This window comes from Marmota marmota, unplaced genomic scaffold (genome assembly GCF_001458135.2).
Source record: "Marmota marmota marmota unplaced genomic scaffold, marMar, whole genome shotgun sequence".
NCBI lineage: Eukaryota > Metazoa > Chordata > Mammalia > Rodentia > Sciuridae > Marmota > Marmota marmota.
This window is the reverse complement of record NW_025999863.1, coordinates 4,450,033-4,470,284: the sequence shown is the minus strand read 5'-3', so window position 1 is coordinate 4,470,284 and position 20,252 is coordinate 4,450,033. Positions and strand designations below refer to the sequence as shown.

Sequence of the window (20,252 nt, the reverse complement as noted above, 5' to 3'; positions counted from 1 at the left end):
AATCAAAAAGAAACCCAGTTTTGGATTCCTGATTTTAAAGGAACAGTAACTAATTAAAATAAAATAAATTAAAATAAATTGGCCCAGCTCCTTTTTAAAAAGAGTCATTTTGTGAAAATATCCTCACTGGCCACCAGGCTGCAAACCACAATGCTATCCTATAATTAAGGCTGTCCTTGAAATCATAGTACTAAACTAATGGCTGTATTTTATTCATTAATTGGCTGACACTATACATATCTATATTTTGATAAAATATCTCAATATGCTTGTGTCATTTTCTGTTTTCCTCTCTTTAGAACTGGTTATTTTATTGTTTGCATAACTTTTACCTGAATAAAACTTGATTAGGATAAGCCATAGCTAAGCAAAGAAAGAGGTTGAAAGTAGGAAAGTGTTAGAAATAATGAACATAATCAGTTTTTGAAGAAGGCAAGAAAGATTGGACTCCAGAATTGATAAAACTTGACCGTGGCCCAGAGATCCAGAGGAGAGGCCTGCCCGCCACACTGCAGCTGGAGATAGGGAGGAGGATATTGAGTTAAAAAGATTCACCACACCATGACCCAATATCCAAAGGAGAGGCCTGTCGCAGGCCCAGATATACACAGTGAGCCACTCCATGCTGGGGTTCATTATTCACCAAAGCTTGGCTCCACAGCCCAACATAAGGGTACGTATAGGCTCGAAACTACCACTGCCACAAAGTTGGGGTATCACCACTTGTATCAAGGGACAACAATAAGGACCTTGTAACAAACCATCAAGGTCCTTGTGGGCCTGACTGCACCAGAGGTTTCTCTACTAGGGGTGATAGCAGTTATCCTGTTGCTGAGGTAACAGGGAGTCTTGCATAGGGTTGCCTATCTCGTGTTTTTCCTACTAACAGCCAAATTCTTATGATTACCCCTTCACTTGTCATATAATCTAATTCCTCCATATTCTAACATCCTACCTCATAAACATCTCAGCCAACCCCCCAGTTCCCCCTTCCACCATCAGAAACTATAAACCATTAGGTAAACCTGTTGACTATAAGGTAGAAGATAACCTAACTCATCATTTCTGATTATAGTAACAAACGTGTAAACATAAAAATAGAAGCTAACTGATACATGGCTGCATGTTGGATACATTGAGTGCTATAATATTGATCTCTCCCTTAAAAGTGAGGTATTGGTAATCTGTAGGCTCACTATAAGACAATAAGGCAGACGCTATAATACCTCAGATCTACACTGCAAGAGAGAAAGACTCAGATATCATGAAAAAACAAGGGAGGAAATTGCCTCAAACAAACCAAGATACTACAACAATAGAATCCATAGATAGTGCAGTAGGTGAGATGTCAGAGAAGGAGTTCAGAATATACATAACTAAAATGATCTGGGAAATAAAGAATGACCTAAGTGAGCAGATACAGGCAAAAATCTATCACTCAACAAAGAGGTAAGAGAGAAAATACAGGTTGCAAGAGATTACTTCAAGAAAGATAGATACTAGAGAAAAAATAAACAGAAATCCTCGAAATGAAAGAAACAATAAGCCAATTGAAAAACTCAATAGATAGCATCACCAACAGACTAGATCACATGGAAATCAGAACCTCAGACAATGAAGGCAAAACATACAATCTTAAAAATAAAGTTGACCTCACCGTGAAGATGGTAAGAAACCACCAACAGAACATCTAAGAATTATGGGATACCATCAAAATACCAAATTTAAGATTTACTGGGATAGAGGAAGGTTCAGAGATTCAAACCAAAGGAATGCATAATCTCTTCAAAATTTCCCAAGCATGAAGAATGAACTGGACAATCAAATACAAGAGGCCTATAGGACACCAAATGTACAAAATTACAACAGATCTACACCAAGACACACTATAATGAAAATGCCTAGCATACAGAGTAAGAATAGAATTTTAAAGGTTGCAAGAGAAAAAAATCAGATTACCTATAAGGGAAGACCAACTCCGATCTCAGCAGATTTTTCAACACAGACTGTCAAAGCTGGGAGATCCTGGAACAAGCTCTAAAAGATAATGAATGGATGCCAACAAAGAACCATATATCCAGCAAATTTTTTAATATTTATTTTTTAGTTGTAGTTGGACACAATGTCTTCATTTATTTATTTTTATGTGATGCTGAGGCTCGAACCCAGGGCCTTGCATGTACCCAGGGAGTATAAAAGGTCAAACTCAGAAGCAGAGTCAAATGGTGTTTACCAGAAGCCGAGCAAGAGGGAACTTGGGGATTATGGATGGGCTAAAGGAATTAAACTTTCATTTACACAGGAGGAATGAGTTCAGGAGATCTGCTGGAGTGCTCATTACAGCTAATGAAAAATATTTTATACTTAAAATGTGCTGAAAATGCTAGATTTTCAGTATTGGAATCTTAACTAATAAGTATGTGAGATAACATATATGTTAAAGAGCTAGATACAGTCATTCCTAAATGCGTAATCTCAAAATATCTTGTGTAGAATATAAACCACCAGGGGAGACGAGTGCTGTGTGAAGAGCAGGCCGTGGAAGCTGGGCCACATGGAGCAGGCAACCATGAGACTTGTGCAAGAATCCTCAGGGACAGAGCTCAGAACAGCAGGCTCAGGGGTAAGTGGTCTCAGTTCTGTGAAGAGGTCAAGGTGAGCTTCCCAGCTTGTCCTCCATGCAGCCTATGCCCTGTCAATCATGAAGCCCATTTATTTCAGGAGGGCACTGAGACCTGAGAGTGCTATTAGATGTGAGTGGCACAGGAAGTCTTCACTGGCTGACCTCAGCCCTTCACCCTCTTGCTAAAGCATCATGTGCAATCACACTCCTGGGTGTTTGGTTGATTCCACACCAGCTCATTCAAATTTTCCAATTCCTCACACAACTAGCCCTGGCCCCTGAGGTCCCTGGGTTACAGGGCCCACTGTCTCAGGATGTGGTGGTCCCCGATGCCTTGTTGAAACATGATGAAATCGCAGGCCCCATAGGAGGAGTCCCAAACATGTTTTTCAACAGTAGTTTTCACCAAGTTTCAGGGTGACAGGTGCAGAGCCTTGGGGCACCGATCCCCAGAGCTCCTGGATGGACTAAAGGGAAGCAGAGAAAAGACAGGGACACCAGAGCTGCCTTGACCACAGGACACTAAGGGTGGGTCAGAGCACCAAGTCTCCCTCAGTAGTCCCCTTTGCTCCTGGCTGTGCCCAGGCCTGGTCAGCTGCTCCTGCATGTGCTTTCCCAGCCAGAGGGTATGGAGTGAGTGGGGATTTTCTGTGCCCTACTCAGGGTCTGACCCTCCCTGCAGAGCTGAGACTGTGGACATGGTCCAGCCCCCGCTCCTCACCTCACACTGTGCACTGGGCTCTGTCTCTGTTTGGGCAGAGCCGGGCATGGTGTTCTTTCTGGTTCTTCTCTTCCTGCTCCCACAGCCTGTACATACTTCATGGGTGGAGATTCAGAATTGTTTACAATACTTGAGGCCAGCTGTCTACAGAGATGGAGACCTGGTCCTCAGTGGGTTTTTCCCCCTTTACTACATGAACCAGGATGCAGACTTATCCAGGATATCCTTTTTACTCCAACCAAAGACTGAGGTGAGAGCTACTAGGTAAGTTTCTAGACCGTGTGTGTGTGTGTGGGGGGGTGTGTATTAGGTATGGTTATGATTTTGTGTAACTGGATTTTTTTGCTTGTGTGTGTGTGTGTGTGTGTGTGTGTGTGTTTCCCCCATGAGTTATGAAAACTGTGCACAGCAATGGCAGAAACATGAAACAGTGAATTCTGAGGTCCTTTCCTTCTTTTTTTAGTTTTCTTTTATTTTGTGCATTATAATTATACATAATAATGAGGTTCATCCTGAAATATTCGTAAATGCATACAATATAATTTTCTCCATTCCACTTGCCTTTTATCTTTCCAAAACCTTCCATTTTCATCTTTTGCTCTATGATATCTTTTCACATTTCTATCGGTGCATTACAGCTGTACATAATGGTGGCATTTGTTGTTACATATTCCTACCTGCACATGAATATCAGTATAATTTGGCCATTGTCACCCTCCAGCACATCTTTCTCCTCCCCTCCTCCCACCCCTTGGTCCCTTTCCTCTACTAATCTCCTTTCCATTTTCATGACATCTTCCCACATTTCTTTTCCTTTTTCCTGTTTAACTTTTAAGTATGAAAAAAATATGACCCTTGACCTTCTGAGTTTCTCTTATTTCACTTAACATAATGGTTTCAAGTTTACAATCCATTTCTCTGTAAATGACATAATTTCATTTTTCTCTATGATTGAATAAAACTCCATTGTGTATATGAACCATATTTTCTTTCTCCATTAACCCATTGATGGATACCTATGCTGGTTACATAGTTTAGCTATTGTGAATTGTGCTGCTATAAACAGACATGCATCACTGTAGTAAGAGGACTTTAGTTCTTCAGGGTAAATACCAAGGAGTGGTATGCCTGGATTCCGTGCCTAGTCTTTTGAGGAACCATACTGATTTCCATAGTGACTGTACAATGTACAGTCCCATCAACAGTATAAAAGTGTTCCTTTTTCTCCCCATCCTCTCCAACATTTACTATTATTTGTGATATTGATGACTGCCATTCTGACTAGTGTGAGATGAAATCTCAATGTATACTTGATTTGCATTTCTATAATTGCTAATGACATTGAAAAATTTTTCATATATTTGTTGGCAGTTTGTATTTCTTTTTTTGAAAAGTGTTTGCTTAATTAATTTGCCCATTTATTATTTGTGAGGTTTTGGTGTAAAGTTTTTTTAGTTATTTATACATTTTCTGTATTAATCCTCTGTCAGAAAAGTAGCTAGCAAATATGTTCTCCCATTCTGTAGGTCTGTGCTATAAAGAAGCTTTTCAATTTGATACTATCCCATTTAGTCACTCTTGCCATTATTTCCTGAGCTTTAGGGGTCCTATTGAGAAAGTCGTTGACCATGCCTGTATGTTGATGGGTTGACCCTATGTTGTCTTTGAGAAGTTGCATATTTTCTGATCTAACTCCTAGGTCTTTTATCCACTTTGAGTTTATTGTTGTGCAGGGTGAGAGATAGAGGTCTAGTTTCGTTCTTCTAAATATGGAGAACCTGTTTTCCCAGCACCATTTGTTAAAGGCTGTCTTTTCTGTAAAGAATGTTTTCAGCACCATTGTCAGGGATCAGATGACTGTAGATGTGTGGGTTTATCTCTGTGTCTTCTATTCTCTACCATAGCCTATCTATCTGCTTTTAGGCCACTACTGTGCAGTTTTTGTTACTATAGCTCTGTAGTTGAATTAGAAGTCAGCTATCGTGATGCATCCAGCATTGCTTTTTTGGTTTAGAATTGCTTTGGTTATTCTTGGTCTTTTTTTCCTCCTAAAAAAGACTTTAAGACTTTTTTCTGGGTCTGTGAAGAAAGTCATTGGTATTTCAAAGGTGATTTCATTGAAACTATATATTGTTCTAGATAGTATGACATTTTAACAATACTAATTCTACCTATCCATGAACATGGGAGGTTTTTCTATCTTCTTGAGTCTTCTTTAATTTCTTCCTTCAATGTTCTATAATTTCCATTGTAAAGACCTTTCATTTTATGGTTAGTTTTATTCTTAGGTATGTCATTATCATATATTTGGTCTTTTTTTGAGACTTGTGAATCTATACTTTTTTAAAGACATAGAATAAAATTCAGCATCTATTGAGACCACTCCTTCAGTCTTATCCCATTGATCAGGCACTGGGAACATTGGAGGGAGTTGAATTTTTTTCAAAAAGTGATCCCATAGAAGTGGAGAATAAATCAGTTTATCAGAGGCTGAGTGAACAGGGACTGATGAGGGGTGGGAGAGGTGGATCTATGGTGCTAAGTAACAGTTAGACAAGCGGGATTGACTGGTGTGTTCTTACCAAGAGGATGACTACAGACAACGATGATGACTGTGTCCTTGAATAACTCAGAGAAAGGGTTCTGCATGTTCTCACCATGTAAAGAGAGAAACGACTGAGTAGACATGTGTAACTGAACCTAGACACTAAACAACGCGTACGTACATGAAAACATCACATGGTACCTCATAAATATGGACAATTTTTATATTTTATCTCTCAGTTAAAACAATAAGTTTAATTTAAATTTAAGCCTTTGAAAACATTTCCTTCATTTAAAGTATCAGAACAAGTAAGACAAAATGCTTAAAGGTAAACAAAATTATTGATTCATTGTTATTAATTTAATAGGACAAAGATAAAAATCAATAATTGGACAACTCCAGCTGTAAAATTTCTCTGCTATATTTAGCCCATATCAAAGTAGTCCTTCATGGACTGAAAAAATATTTTTAGCAATTATTTATGGAAAAATAAAAACATTTGACCGTATGTTTTAGTGACAGAAAATATCCTTGAATAGCAACAATACAGATAAAATTACTGGAAATAATGGGAAAACAGATGTAATTAAAATAAAACATTGTTACTTGGTAACTGCTTAAAAATGTTTCACCAATATTCAGTTAAAGAGTTCCTACAAAATAAATGATTAATAAAAACCGTATATGGAAAATCACAAAATCAAACCATAAGCAACAATGGATATGATCTAAAACACCAATAATATAAAATTAAGTCTAAATAATTCATGAAAAGGTGAAGCTTTTTGAATATTTAAATAAGACTGCAATTTAAGATATTCTAAAAAAACTAGGTCAATTCTAAACAATTAAAAGAAATTCATAAAGATTAAACAAAATATGAATTCTGTTAGAAAAAAACAACAATGGCCATATTACAATTCAACAACCAATATTTTTGGAAAATCTACTTAGAGAAAAGCTTCAAATGTTCAAACATAAAATGAGAAAGAATTTACTAAAGAGAAAGGGAAATATTTTAAGTTGAGTAATCAGTTTGAAGACTATGGAAATAAATTGGATGTTCTCATCAAATATTAACTTTCAAAGAAAATATAATTGGATAAAACAGCTGTGATAAGACAATAGAGAAGAATATAGAAAGCATCCACTCCAAGTGCCCCATGTGGAATGGCGTAGAGGATCCTGATCCCAGTGGTTTGAAGAACTGGCAAGTGAGCCCCTTTGAAACACTTGCAGACACATAGAGTCCAAGTGCTTGAGTCTTGGGGTCTGCCTCTAACTAGACACAGACCACAGGTTGGGAAGCACCACGGCCTTTGCTAAAGGGTTTGCCAAGGGGAGAGTGCAGCCCTCACTCGCGTCCCCAGAGGAGGACACCTTGCTGTCTTGTGCATACGATGATGCACCTCCCATTTATAGGACACTGAAAACCAAATCTGCCCACTGGGCAGCTGCATGACCCAGGCAAATGTCACCTCACCCACTCATGATGCCCTGCAAGGCTCTCAGTTTGCTTCCTGAGGGGGAAAGAGCCACTGCATGGTCTTCCCGTGCTGGGGAACCTTCCTCTCACCAGCTCCATCTCTCAGGGAAGGAAAATCTCTGAGGTGGATGCCTGAGTCTAACCCAGATTGTCTCTGTGCTTGACAGAGGAGTTACCCTGGATGACATGATTGGGCCATTTTCTCTAATTCTTCTTCTGTGTTTAGCTGGTTTTGGAAGAACTACCAGTATGTGCTGGCTTTCTACTTTGCCATCGAGGAGATCAACAAGGACTCCCACCTGCTCCCCAACCTGACCTTGGGGTTCCACGTCTATAATGCCTTTTCCAGTGACCAGTTCACCTTGTGGAGCACTCTGCTTTGGCTGTCTGGAAAAATGCAGACTCTCCCTAATTACAACTGCCAGACACAGAGCAAGTCTGCTGCCATCATTGCAGGGACCATGTCAGCATTCTCGGCTGAGATTGGAACCCTTCTAGAGCTCTACAGGACCCCACAGGTAGGTGGCTGTAAATTCTGGAGAGAAATTTGGGTCTCTTCCAATCACAGTCCCTCATATCCAATCAAAGGGAAATTTGACTGCTGGGATTCCGTATCCCATGAGGGATAAAACAGATCCCAAGGAATTGTATAGGTTGCAAGATACCTCCTTTTATTCCATCTTTATTCCCACTACTTTTCTGGCTTTTCTGCACCGCACTCTTCTTCCATGATGTCCTGTCTCACCATGGACCCAGAGAAATGGAGCTGACTGTCTATGAACTGAAAACTCTGAAACCATGAGCCCCAAAGTAAACTTTCCTCCTCTAATTGTTGTTGTCAGATCTTTTGGTCACAGCAGAGAACATACTGACTGAAACCGCACTCCTTCCCTTTCCCCAGCAGTAATCCATTTGTGAGCCCTCACCTAGAAAATTCTGCCGTGCCATGCCCTAGAAAGCAACCCCATGTCCAATTGAACTTAGAATCTTGATATCTTTCTTTGCTCGTTCAGGTCACGTATGGACCTTTTGATCCCATGCTAAGTGATAAAGACCAGTTTCCATCACTCTATCAGATGGCCCCCAAGGACAGCTCTCTGGCCCATGCGATGGTCTCCTTATTGCTGCACTTTGGCTGGACGTGGGTGGCACTCTTCCTGTCTGATGATTTGAAGGGAGAGCAGTTCCTGAGGGATCTGAAAGCAGAGATGGTAAAGAATGGTATCTGTGTGGCCTTAACAGAAAAGCTCCCTGTCACTAAGATAATGTATGGGACAGGGGATATCACCTTCATGAGTAGGATCAGAGTCTCCTCTGCAAACGTGCACATACTCCACGGTGAAGCAGGGAGCCTCGTCACCGTGGACATGGCAGCAGACTTCTTTTTAACCACAGGGAAGGTGTGGATCATGGCAGCGAAGCAGGAGATCGTCCTGCATGAGATGAACCACATGCTGCACTCTTTCCACGGAGGCTTCTCCTTCTCACCTCACAAGGGGGAAATCCCTGGCTTCAGACACTTCCTCCAGACAGTGACCCCTTCCCGCTACCCAGAGGACTTTTACTTCACTAAATTGTGGTTGCACCTCTTTCATTGTTCACCGGCTGGGTCACTATGTGGACAAATTTATAATTGCCCTCCAAATGCATCCTTCGAGTTTGTGTCGGGAGTAATTGACATGATGACCCTGACTGACTCCAGCTACTTCATCTATAATGCTGTGTATGCCGTGGCCCACGTCCTACATAACATGCTTGTTCAGAAAACTGAAATGGGATCTTTAGAAGACCAGCTTAAGCTTCATCCCTGGCAGGTAAACCTCCTTCAGAACCAGGTCATGCATGCAACTGAGGGCATCCGTGGGTATTATACTGATGTATTGCATAGCCATGTTTTCATCTTAACATCAAAGAATCAGGAAAAATGAAATATCAGTTCTTTGACACTGGATATATTACAGATAATTGTCATATACAGATAATTGGATATGTACAGATACTTGTTATCTGTATCAGGAGAATTCTGCTAGAGGAGGCTGTGGTTTCCTAAAATTAAAAAAAAAATGTTACATCAAAAATACTTGCAAATGTAAGATAAAATTATGTAAAGTATCCAAACACAGCCCATGACAGAACAGATAGGGCAATAAGTAATCAAACCTATACATTTCCTTAGAGTGCACACAAATGTAGAGAATACTGACATGGTGGCCACATCTGTCAACAGCTGTTCCAAACTAAAATACTATGTATTGTCCCAAGTCCTTTAGGAGATACATTCAGTGAAAAGAGAAATGGCTCCTACATAGTATCCTAAAATGACTCTAGAGAATGAATCAATTTTGACATCACTATTCATCAAAAACTTGGAACAAGCTTGGGAAAGGGATTATGGTTCCGTTTTTAGATGTTATGCCACCAATGATACCTGTCAGCTCAGGCTATTTCCCTGGGTCCTGTATGGATTTTTCTGAATTTCCACCTGGCTTATCTGAATTCATAACCCATTCAAGGAACACATTTATAATCTCTCATGAAAAGGAACAAATTGTTTAATGAAATTTATCAAGTAAATCAATTAAATTTCATTTACAGAGGTGGTTAAATATGTACGTGTGAAATGTTATGCCATCGAGTTTAATTTACCATCCGTATATTTTGACTAACAATAATATTTGATATGCCATATTGAGTTTATTTAGATGTAATTCTAAGAAAACTAGTTGACTTTAACAAGATAAACTCAATGACATAATTGTGGATTATTTAGAATGCTTCAACTCCACAAAACTGAAGACTTAAACAACATTTATTTAAAGAACAACAGGCATTTACCTTCCCAACATAGTGTCACGGATCCCAGAGATTCAGTGTTACCACACTCTATGTAAAATCATTAGAATCTGGAGTTTCAGTTTTTCTATTTTAAGGCAAAGACCACTACCTGCAATATTACAAGATGGCGACATTTTCCAAAAAAAGGTTGAGGGCATAGAGAGAAAACAACTCACATCATGCTTTCTTAATCATTATCGAAGTATAATTGACACATAAGCAATGCTCATATTTAATGTAAACATCCTCATGATTTTTGACATATTCATGCAGTCATGCTACTAACACCAGCAACACATCAGTCCATGTTGTGACCATTTCAGTGTGCAAAGATTGACTCCTGAGAAGCCCTAAATGGATCTGATTGGTCAAGATTGCAAGGAGTCCATGCCAAGGCCACCCTGGTGACACCATCCTAGAATTTTTTGACTGGATTAATTCACTCCAACATTGTTTTCAGAGTAAGAAGGGTTTTTCCCAGTTGAATCCATGAGATGGTAGCCGCCAAACAGAACCGAGACACTAATGCCAGTGACTTCAGAGTGAGGGGAGGTGGAAGAGAAGGACTTCCTGGTACATATGGTTTTCCATCTTTCATTTGGATGCACTCCTCATGTCCAACTCTGCCTCCTGCAGCTGCATCCATTCCTGAAGAACGTCCGGTTTACCAACAGCGCTGGGGACCACATCTCCCTGGGTGAGAAGAGCAGCCAGATGGCCCAGTATGACATCCACAACGCTGTGAATTTCCCTGCTGGTCTTGGGCTGCTGGTTAAAGTAGGAGAGTTTGTCCCCAGGAGTCCACTTGGTCAAGGCTTGGTCATCAGTGAGGAGATGATAGAATGGCCTATTGGATTCACAGAGGTACGATCCCAGTTCAGTGTTGGGTACATGGGAGGGATCTGGATGGGGCCCTGAGATGAGCCTGACCGTGACCTTTAACCTGGCACTAAACTCACCCCTGCCATCTGTACTTGTAGTATGTTTCTTCCATTTGCATATTTTAAGCTGAGCTCTATACAAAGAGCAAGTTTATAGAAGCCACCACTTTTTTAGTTTTTGTAATTAGTTCAAACAGCAAATGAGAGAATGAAATGAACAAAGTTAATGAATGGAGATAAAGGGGTAACAATGGAGATGAATAAATACCAAAAATGTCCCTCCACAGATCCTTAAACCCTTTATTAAATATGGCCTGGATCTTCATTAAGCTTTTATGCCCTCTGAATATGAGTGAACTGTGGACTCACTTCCTTGTAGAGACCATTCCCATCCTCCTTTGGCATTTTATACCATTCAGTCCTCAGCCTTTCTTCTACTCAACATCCCAATGTATTGGCAAGATTTTATGTCATGTTTTGGCCTTGAGATGATCCCACCCAGTGTTCCAGGAGACTGAAGTAACAATCATGACGCACTGTTCACTGGTACCAGTGGTGCCCAGCTGGGTGGGGTGGTGCATGCACATAATCCCAGTTACTTGGGAAGCAGAGGCAGAAGGATCACAAGTTCAAGACCAGTGTGAGCAACTCTTCAAGACACCATTTCAAAATATAAAAATAAAAATGGCCTAGGAATAGAACATCATTGTATTTCAGTTGCCTAGAATTCACAAGACCCTGGCTTCGATCCCCCATACTGCAACCAACCAACCAACCAACAATCTATGCCAGGATGATGATGCCCACAGCAGAATAGACACAAGCCATGGTGTTAATGCCCCCTCATCACTTCTCTCTTGACCTTGCTCCTTTCAGCAGCTACTGTCAACAGTGCTCCTACTTTGCTTTATGGGTTCATTCTTAGCGTTCATTATAGTGGGATTCATTATGCCGTATTCATCCATGGCCACAGCATAGTTCCTCAGTCTCCTTCCCCAGTGCCTCCCTTCCCCCCTCCCGATTCCTTGTCCCTTGCTCTACTCTACTGGTTTCCATTCTCTTGACATAGTCATTTATTATTATTTTAATTAATGCATTCTACTTCCGCATGAATGACAGGTTCATTTGGGGCGTATTCACACATGGACAGAGCAGACTGACAGAATTCATTCCCAATACTTCCCGTGCCCACTGCCCCTCCTTCCTGTCCATCTCCCTTCTATTCTCTGTAGGTCTCCCTTCTATTTTTGTAAGTTGCTATTTTTATTCTCCCCACCTCCCAGCCTCTCTCCACACATGAAATAAAAATTTCAACCCTTGACTTTGACTCTGGCTTATTTCATTTAGCATGATGTTCTCCAGTTCCAGCCATTTACCAACAAATAACGTAATTTCACTCAACATTATGACTGAGTAAAACTCCATCATGTATATCTACCACACTTGTTATCCTTGTGTCTGTTAATGGGCACCTGGGCTGATTTCATAATCAGCTATGGTAAATTATGCTGCTATAACCTGGAATAGGTGAGTCATACAGTAGTTACATCTGGGTTTTGCGGAATCTGTAATAGTACTAATTGTCAACTTCCCCCACAGTGCATACATGGACCTTTTCCTCCACATTCTTGCCAGTAATTAATGTTGTGTGTGTTCTAGATGACTCCCAGTCTAACTGAAGTGAGAAGAAATCCCAGTGTAGTTTTGGTTTCATTTTTCCAACCAAGAATGAAGGTATGGTAAAAATGCCATCAGGCGTAGAAACTCTTGGAATCATCAGCACGTAGAACCTTGCATCCCAGAGCTCTGGGGGAAAAAGTTAAATACAAAGAGGGAAAAGGCTGGGGGTGCAGCTGGTGATGCAGGAAAGAAAATGACCAGGAACCTGGAGAATATTTAGTAAAACAAAGTCTAGGTAGCACAGGTATCCAGGTCAAGAAGCCGAGGCCATGTCAACACGGTGGGAGCTGGTGGACGCTGTGGTGAGGACTTCCTGCCAACATCAAGGATCTCTTAGGAGACACATGGACACCTTTGAAGCTGCAGGTAATGTGCAGAATCGTGACAGGTGCTCTTTTCCCTCAGACTCCTCGATCTGTGTGCAGCCAGAGCTGTCGCCCAGGATTCAGGAAGATCCCCCAGGAAGGAAGGCCCGTCTGCTGCTTTGCTTGTGTGTTTTGCCCAGAGGGACACATTTCCAATCAGACAGGTAGGTGATGCGGGAGGAGCCCATGGTCACTCTGCCTCCTGACCAGTCCTAAGTGAGGACACCAAGGCTGTTGGCCTCACAGTGGGGCCACAGCGCACCCTAGTCTCCATCTTCCCACTCACTTACTCTTTCACTCTTTCCATCACTGTTGCCACCCGGTTAGGTGTCAGCTCTGTCATCAGGGCTTTTCCTGTTAGGCACCCTGTGGTGTTGGTCCAGTGGTCACAGTCCTTGACCATCAGTGCGGGTGAGACCGTGTCCATCTGAGATTTCCCAGCGCACCAGGCAAAGTCTGTCCATGCGTGTAAGATGTCAAATGCACAGAGCTCCCTGGGGGTGCACAGAGGCCTTGAAACCAACACTTTTGCATACCAAATGATAAGTATATAAATCATCATAAAAAAATTCTATTCTGTTTTGTGCCACGTCATGAACTCTGAACAGTTTTGTGCCAAACACACATACTAAATATAAATATAACTATAATGTCAGATTATATAACATAGAACAAGAAAAGGAAGAAGTGAAAATATAAAGTCACAGCATCCTAACAAGACACAATCTGGGATCTCTGAAAATAAGTTCTGTACACATCTCCAATTTCAGGAATTTTATGTCTAAATTAAATATATTCCTGGAAAATAGAAAACATAGCATTACTCATTCAAAAATATTTCCGTTTTTCAAGATATCAATAATACACATTATAATGACTTGAACCCCCATAAATACTGTTCAGTTGCCATCATCTTAACAATAAGAATCATTTTATTTCAATCACATGGCAAAGTCAATAGTTGTCTTCAGGTAAAAGTTAGCTAACAAAATCTCACATTGAATTTTTTTAAAATACCAAATAAGTGTGTAAAATAAGAAAGAGAAATAAAGGCACACAGGCTCGGCACCCATTATGCAACATACACACACTTGTGTGTGCCAAGTCCTCTCTGAGACAGATGCCAGGAGCCCTGTTCACTGTGACAAGGAAGGAGAATCTCAAGGAATATGAGAAACAGTCACTATTGATTAGTTTGGAATTCTGTATTATTGCATGAGCACTTCTTATGAAACCTAAATAAGACTGTTAAGAGCAGGGAAACTGCCGGCTGGTTCTATCATAAAACAGATCGAAGCACAGACAGGGCCATTCGTGAGCCCACGGCAGAGGCTGCATCCTTGCTGTGAGAATAGGTGTGAGCCGTGGCAGGGGGAGCACAGGGAACCCAGGACAAGATGCCCATGACCCGCCACCTCACAAAGGAGGGTCGCCACCCACACTGTCTGTTTTAAATGAACAGAAAGGTTTAAAGATATGCCCTGTTCTTCAGTAACCACATTACCATATCAATTAATATAAAAATAATCACATAGCAGCCATATATTCCCATTCAAAATTCAAATATTTCAATCACTCTCTTCTCAGTACTTATATGGAAAATTAGAACCAAAATGTTCACAGGAAATTATCATTTCCAATAAGAAAAAATTTTGAACTATCACCAGAAATTATGGTAGTGACAAAGGTAGAATGTACCAGAAGGGCTGCATCACTGACTTCTCCATTGGGTGTAACCAGGAGAGCTTTCTTAGGGGAATAGTAAATGTCATAAGTGTGTCAACCGGGGGCTCAACAGGAGCAAGACTGTGGGCAGGCAGAGAGAGGGTGGAAGAGTCAGGTCCTTGGGGACACTACGCAGCCCAGGAGGGCTACCTCAGCCCACAACTTCTGAGGATCCCATTGGAGTGGGTGTGGTCTTCTCCTGGAGTCAGGAAGAGAGGAAATTCTCTACGTATCTCAGGACTATGTCAGGCAGCTGTTCTCACAGTGATAGTGCAAAAACAACCATTTCCTTTAATTTAAAAGTGAGGATTTTGTGAAAAAGAAACAATGAACCTGTGCTTTGTCCCCAGATGCAGAGCGGTGTGTCCAGTGCCCTGCACACGAGCACCCTAACAGTGAGAGGACTCACTGCATCCCCAAGGTGGTGACCTTCCTGGCTTATGAAGACCCCCTGGGCATGACTCTGGCCTGCACGGCTCTCTGCTTCTCTGCATTCACAGCTGCTGTCCTTGGGGTCTTTGTGAAGCACAGAGACACCCCCATAGTCAAGGCCAACAACAGGGCTCTCAGCTACATCCTGCTCATCTCCCTCACCTTCTGTTTTCTCTGCTCTCTGCCCTTCATTGGCCGTCCCAGCACAGCCACCTGCATCCTGCAGGAGACCACATTTGGACTGGTGTTCACTGTGGCCGTATCCACGGTCCTGGCCAAAACTGTCACTGTGATTCTGGCCTTCAAGGTCACTGCCCCAGGGAGAAGGATGAGGCAGTGGCTGGTGTCAGGGGCACCTAACTTCATCATTCCCAGCTGCTCCCTCATCCAGCTGACTCTCTGTGCAGTCTGGCTGGGGACCTCTCCTCCCTTTGTGGACACAGACACACACTCTGACCATGGCTGCATCATCATCACGTGCAACATGGGCTCAGTCACTGCCTTCTACTGTGCCCTGGGATACCTGGGCTCCCTGGCCCTGGGGACCTTCACGGTGGCCTTCCTGGCCAGGAACCTGCCTGATACCTTCAATGAAGCCAAGGTCCTGACCTTCAGCATGCTGGTGTTCTGCAGTGTCTGGCTCACCTTCCTCCCTGTGTACCACAGCACCAAGGGCAAGGTCATGGTGGCCGTGGAGGTCTTCTCCATCCTGGCCTCCAGCGCAGGGCTCCTGGGCTGCATCTTTGTCCCCAAGTGCTATGTTGTTTTATTAAGGCCACATAGGAGCTCTCTATGTGGGTCCAGAGAGAAAATTCACTGTGGGAGTAACAAGCCTTCTTGAATATTAACTCACATTTGCTAACGTTAACAAGTGGCCTTGAGAAAATTCTACTCAAATCTAAGAGTCTGATTTTAAGTTACAATGTGGGATTTCCTTCAAAGTCAAGAGACTCTCTCCTAATGCTATAGTCACTATGAAATACAGCCGTCAACTTTTCAATTTTCAATCTAACAGCATTTTTTCATTTCCTCCAATTCTTCTCTTACTGCTTAATCGTGTGTAGTATTCACCTTTACGTGTCTCCCACTTGGATTTTTTATATATTGTCTTGTTTTGCATCATTGATATCCGTAAAAATCCCTTTTCTTCATCTAGCCATAATTACCCAATGATTCAAGAGCATTTATAAAGCCTTCTTTCAGTCTTTCGGTAATTTGAAATGTTCCTTTTTAATACACAAAATTCCTATATGAATATCACCGTGTTTTGGGACCCCTTGATATGTTACATTAATTTAACTCAGGTTTTGTTCATAGAGAAACCATACTATTGCTAATCAAACTAAATTTGGCCCTAGGGGACCTCCATACAGAGTACGTATCATGATAAACTGCAACCTAGCTTAGTAGTCAGCCTAAGGTAGAGTGTACTGCTTTGTAGTAATTGGCTGAGCAGCAGCCAATCACAGCAGCCAAGCCCTTGGGGGGTCACTATTCAAACTTCACTGAAAAAAGGCAAATGCATATACTGATATATCTGATTGTTTTGTACAGGAATTTATGATATGGAAAGATTTGTTTTGATAGATGTCTAAATGTACACTGCATTTACCTTGCGTCTACTCTGCCCCTAGAAGCCCACCTTCCCTCACCATTTGTTAATTGGTGGGTGGGCCTCCACGGCCAAGCACTTACTGGAGTTAGACCTTAGGTCTGTCTTCCAGCCATTCCTCCAGGATTTCTTACCCTCTTACCTCTTACCCTATATCTAACCATTTCCTCATGCTTTCATTGCTTTCTGTGACACCCCCATGTTGCAAAAACATAAAGGCCCTTACAAAGTGCACCTTTTCTCCTGTTCATCCGTCATTTTTAGTTGATTTCTCAGGCCCCCGCCTAGGACACGGGATGGAGGGAAACTTGTTTTCTCCTGTAAATACAAGTGTGAACATAGTAGCCCAGGGTCTGTCTTTGAGAAACCTGTGGACACACAACAATTTGATTTCAGGTGGGCGTTGAAGGAAAACATAGCGTGCAGTATTAGAAGTTTCCTTCTGTTCTCTCCAAGGTGGTTTTTGCAGCTAAGGGGGAAGAGTCTCCCTGTGGTGGGAGAATCACACCAGCGACTTAATTATGAGTTTAGAAAATTGGGTCCTAGGAGCAGGCAGGGCCAGGGTGAAGAGGTAGAAAGAAGAGCATCAGGGCTGCGGATACAGCTCAGTTGGTAGATGGCTTGCCTCGTATGCACAAGGCCTGGGGTTCAATCCCCAGCACCACAAAAAAAAAAAAAAAAAAAGAAAGAAAAGAAAAGCATCACCAGCAGGAGAACATCCTAAGCAAAGGCCCTGAGGCTGGGCTCAGCTTTGAAGTGTGTGTGAGGAAGGCAGAGTGGCTGGAACCTACGGAGGGGAGAGAGGATATGAGAAGAGGTAAGTGGGGCACAGATTTACCCATCATTGTGAATTTTATTCTAAAAGCAAAGGAAGTCATCGGCAAATTGACAACAGAGAGAGTGGAAGTGGTTCTCAAAAATGGCCTCACTCACTGTATTTGGGTTTTAATGGACTTGGGGAAAAAAAAAATGTTTGACATAAAATCTCTCTTGAATGAAACCTGATGGCTTTTAGTTTAAAGATTACTAAAACAGGCAATACTGAAGATTAATTTCAGTAGCATGGTAAATACTATAGATGGGGTGGACATCAGTTGCTCTGGTTGGGATGCGGTTCTTCTCCCAAGGGTTCGTGTCTTGGAGGCGTGGTTCTCAGTGTGGCAGTGTTGAGATGGTGGGACCTCAGGAGGTGGGACCCAGTGGGAGTTTATCACTGGCCCTCCCCTCACTCTGGCCTCCTGTCCTACCATGTGGTCTCTGTCTCTCCCATGCATTCCCACCACTGTGATGGCATCCACCATGAGATGATGTAGCCAAGGGGACCTAGCCAGAGCCAGTGCAATGCTGGTTGGACTTTCACACTCCAGAACTGTTAGGTAAATAAACCTCTTTTCTTTATAAGTACCCAGTTTCAGGTATTTCATTATAGTAACAGAAAACTGACTAAAACATCAGTGGATATATATATCCAAAGAATGAGTATAACTAGCTGGATATGCTCAGTAAATGTTCAAAGAATAAGAAACTAGAGAGGCAATAACAACAGAACTGAGTCAAGTCCTCAGAGACATGGTACGTGGGAGCAAGTATATTTTAAAGACAAGGGAGGATGGAAAGCACTTGATTTCAGCAGGAGGCTACAAAAACTGAGCAACCCAGAGTCAGTCTTGTAAAATTATGAAGACAGAAATGACAGGGGCACAGTGGTAGAATGCTTCTGAGTGATGATCTTTACCTGGTTTGGTCAAGTTGCTGATGTAAACACTCTTACCTGTCTTTTGCAAGGTGATACCTGTGTTTTCAACTCTTTAGATTGTCAAGAGAAGAGTACTTGCTTGAAATTTTACCAAAGAACTCTTTTCTTGGATTTTTGATGAAAATAATAGCTGTAGAAAAATGAGTCTGGCTTTAAAAAAAATGCAAGTGAGGACTTTGAAATAAGAAACACAAAGATATACATATTCGGGTTGTCAAACATGTCATGAACTAAAATTCTTGACATTAAGAACTATATGCCCCTAATATATAACTAATTAGAATAAATAAAATAAAAATTTTTAAAAGAACTTTATGACCCAATGTGCATGTTAAGTCTTCTATTTTAGGGGAGAAGAGTCAGGGTATAGTGAGTTATTACAAAGATTTTTCTGAATGGGGTTAAAAATTTCATGAAAAAAAACAGTGTTCACATATTAATTATTGTCACCAGCCAATCTCCCAGAGTGACCCAATAGCTTAGTCATCCTCTCTAAATAACTATTGAAATAACTAACCAAAAATGTCACATAAAGCCATATCCATTGCTTACTGCAGGTCTTCTCCACGTTGGATGGTATGAGCCATCAGGGAAATAGGTTGCTTTACAAAAGGGAAGTACACTGTGCCCTTGTGGTGAGCAGAACGACCCCCTCAAGTAATGTGCGTGTCCTAGACCCAGGAACTTAGGAATATGGTACCTTCCTTCTGATTCCGTGGCCCCTCAGGAAGCCACTGGAGCCTCTCACAGCCTGGCCTACAGTAATCATCAAATATGGAGAAAGGGGAACTGTCCTGAGAACGTCAACCTCCTTTCTGTCCGTCCCTCTGCTGATGCGCTGAGGGAGTGAGTGGGGACCCCCATCTGGTCCACACTGTAGGTTGTGTGCTAAGAGGTTGCAAAAGTGGATCGCTGGGGCGGGAACTGTGTAGATAGAGAGAGACAGAAACGAGAGGAACGGGAAGGCAGGTGGCCTGTGGAGGAGGGTGACAGAAGGCAGAGGGCACGTGGAGGAGATTAGCCTTGCCAATGACCAGCGGCCAGGCCCAAGGAGGGGGCGAGAGGACTGGATGGTTCACATCACCTGCCACCAGGAGACAGTGGCCAGGTCTCCTGCAGGACACTGATGGCAGGAAAAGCCCGGGCAGTGACCAACCCTAATAGTTCCATTATGGGCACAACAGGGTCTCGAGAGACCCAGCCACCAGGAGCAACCCAGAAGGAAAAGGCGGGAAAGGGCTGGGAATGTCAGCAAGACGGAATCACCAGCCTGTCCTCTCCCAGGGGATGGTTTGTCCCTCCTGCGGGATTCGCGGCCTTTCCTTGCAATGACAGGTGAACTGCTCAGAGCCAGAATAGACGTGGGGGGAAACGATCATGAAGGACCCTTGGCAAGGTCGTGGTGAAGACGCAGCTGTTGAAGAAGGCAGTCGCCATCGGTGTAAGGGGGACAGACGAACGTGTGCCTGTTCCCTGAACGAGCTCCTCCGATGGGACCTTCACAACTCGTGGAATTGTATCTTTCAAATTAGGCGAAGTTCACACAGAAAATTCAGCCCTTGTAGCTGCACAGCTCGTGGGTGTCAAGCAC

General features: G+C 42.2%; 1 protein-coding gene across 1 annotated transcript; it reads left to right on the top strand.

Moving 5' to 3' along the window:
* The first annotated feature begins 7,052 nt into the window (after window positions 1-7,052).
* LOC107157469 (vomeronasal type-2 receptor 116-like) lies at window positions 7,053-16,147 on the top strand. Its single transcript, XM_048811020.1, has 6 exons — window positions 7,053-7,099; window positions 7,602-7,893; window positions 8,389-9,189; window positions 10,847-11,074; window positions 13,177-13,300; window positions 15,212-16,147. Exons 1-6 carry the CDS (start codon window positions 7,053-7,055, stop codon window positions 16,132-16,134), a joined length of 2,415 nt encoding a protein of 804 aa, XP_048666977.1. The 3' UTR covers window positions 16,135-16,147.
* Window positions 16,148-20,252: the final 4,105 nt, after the last annotated feature.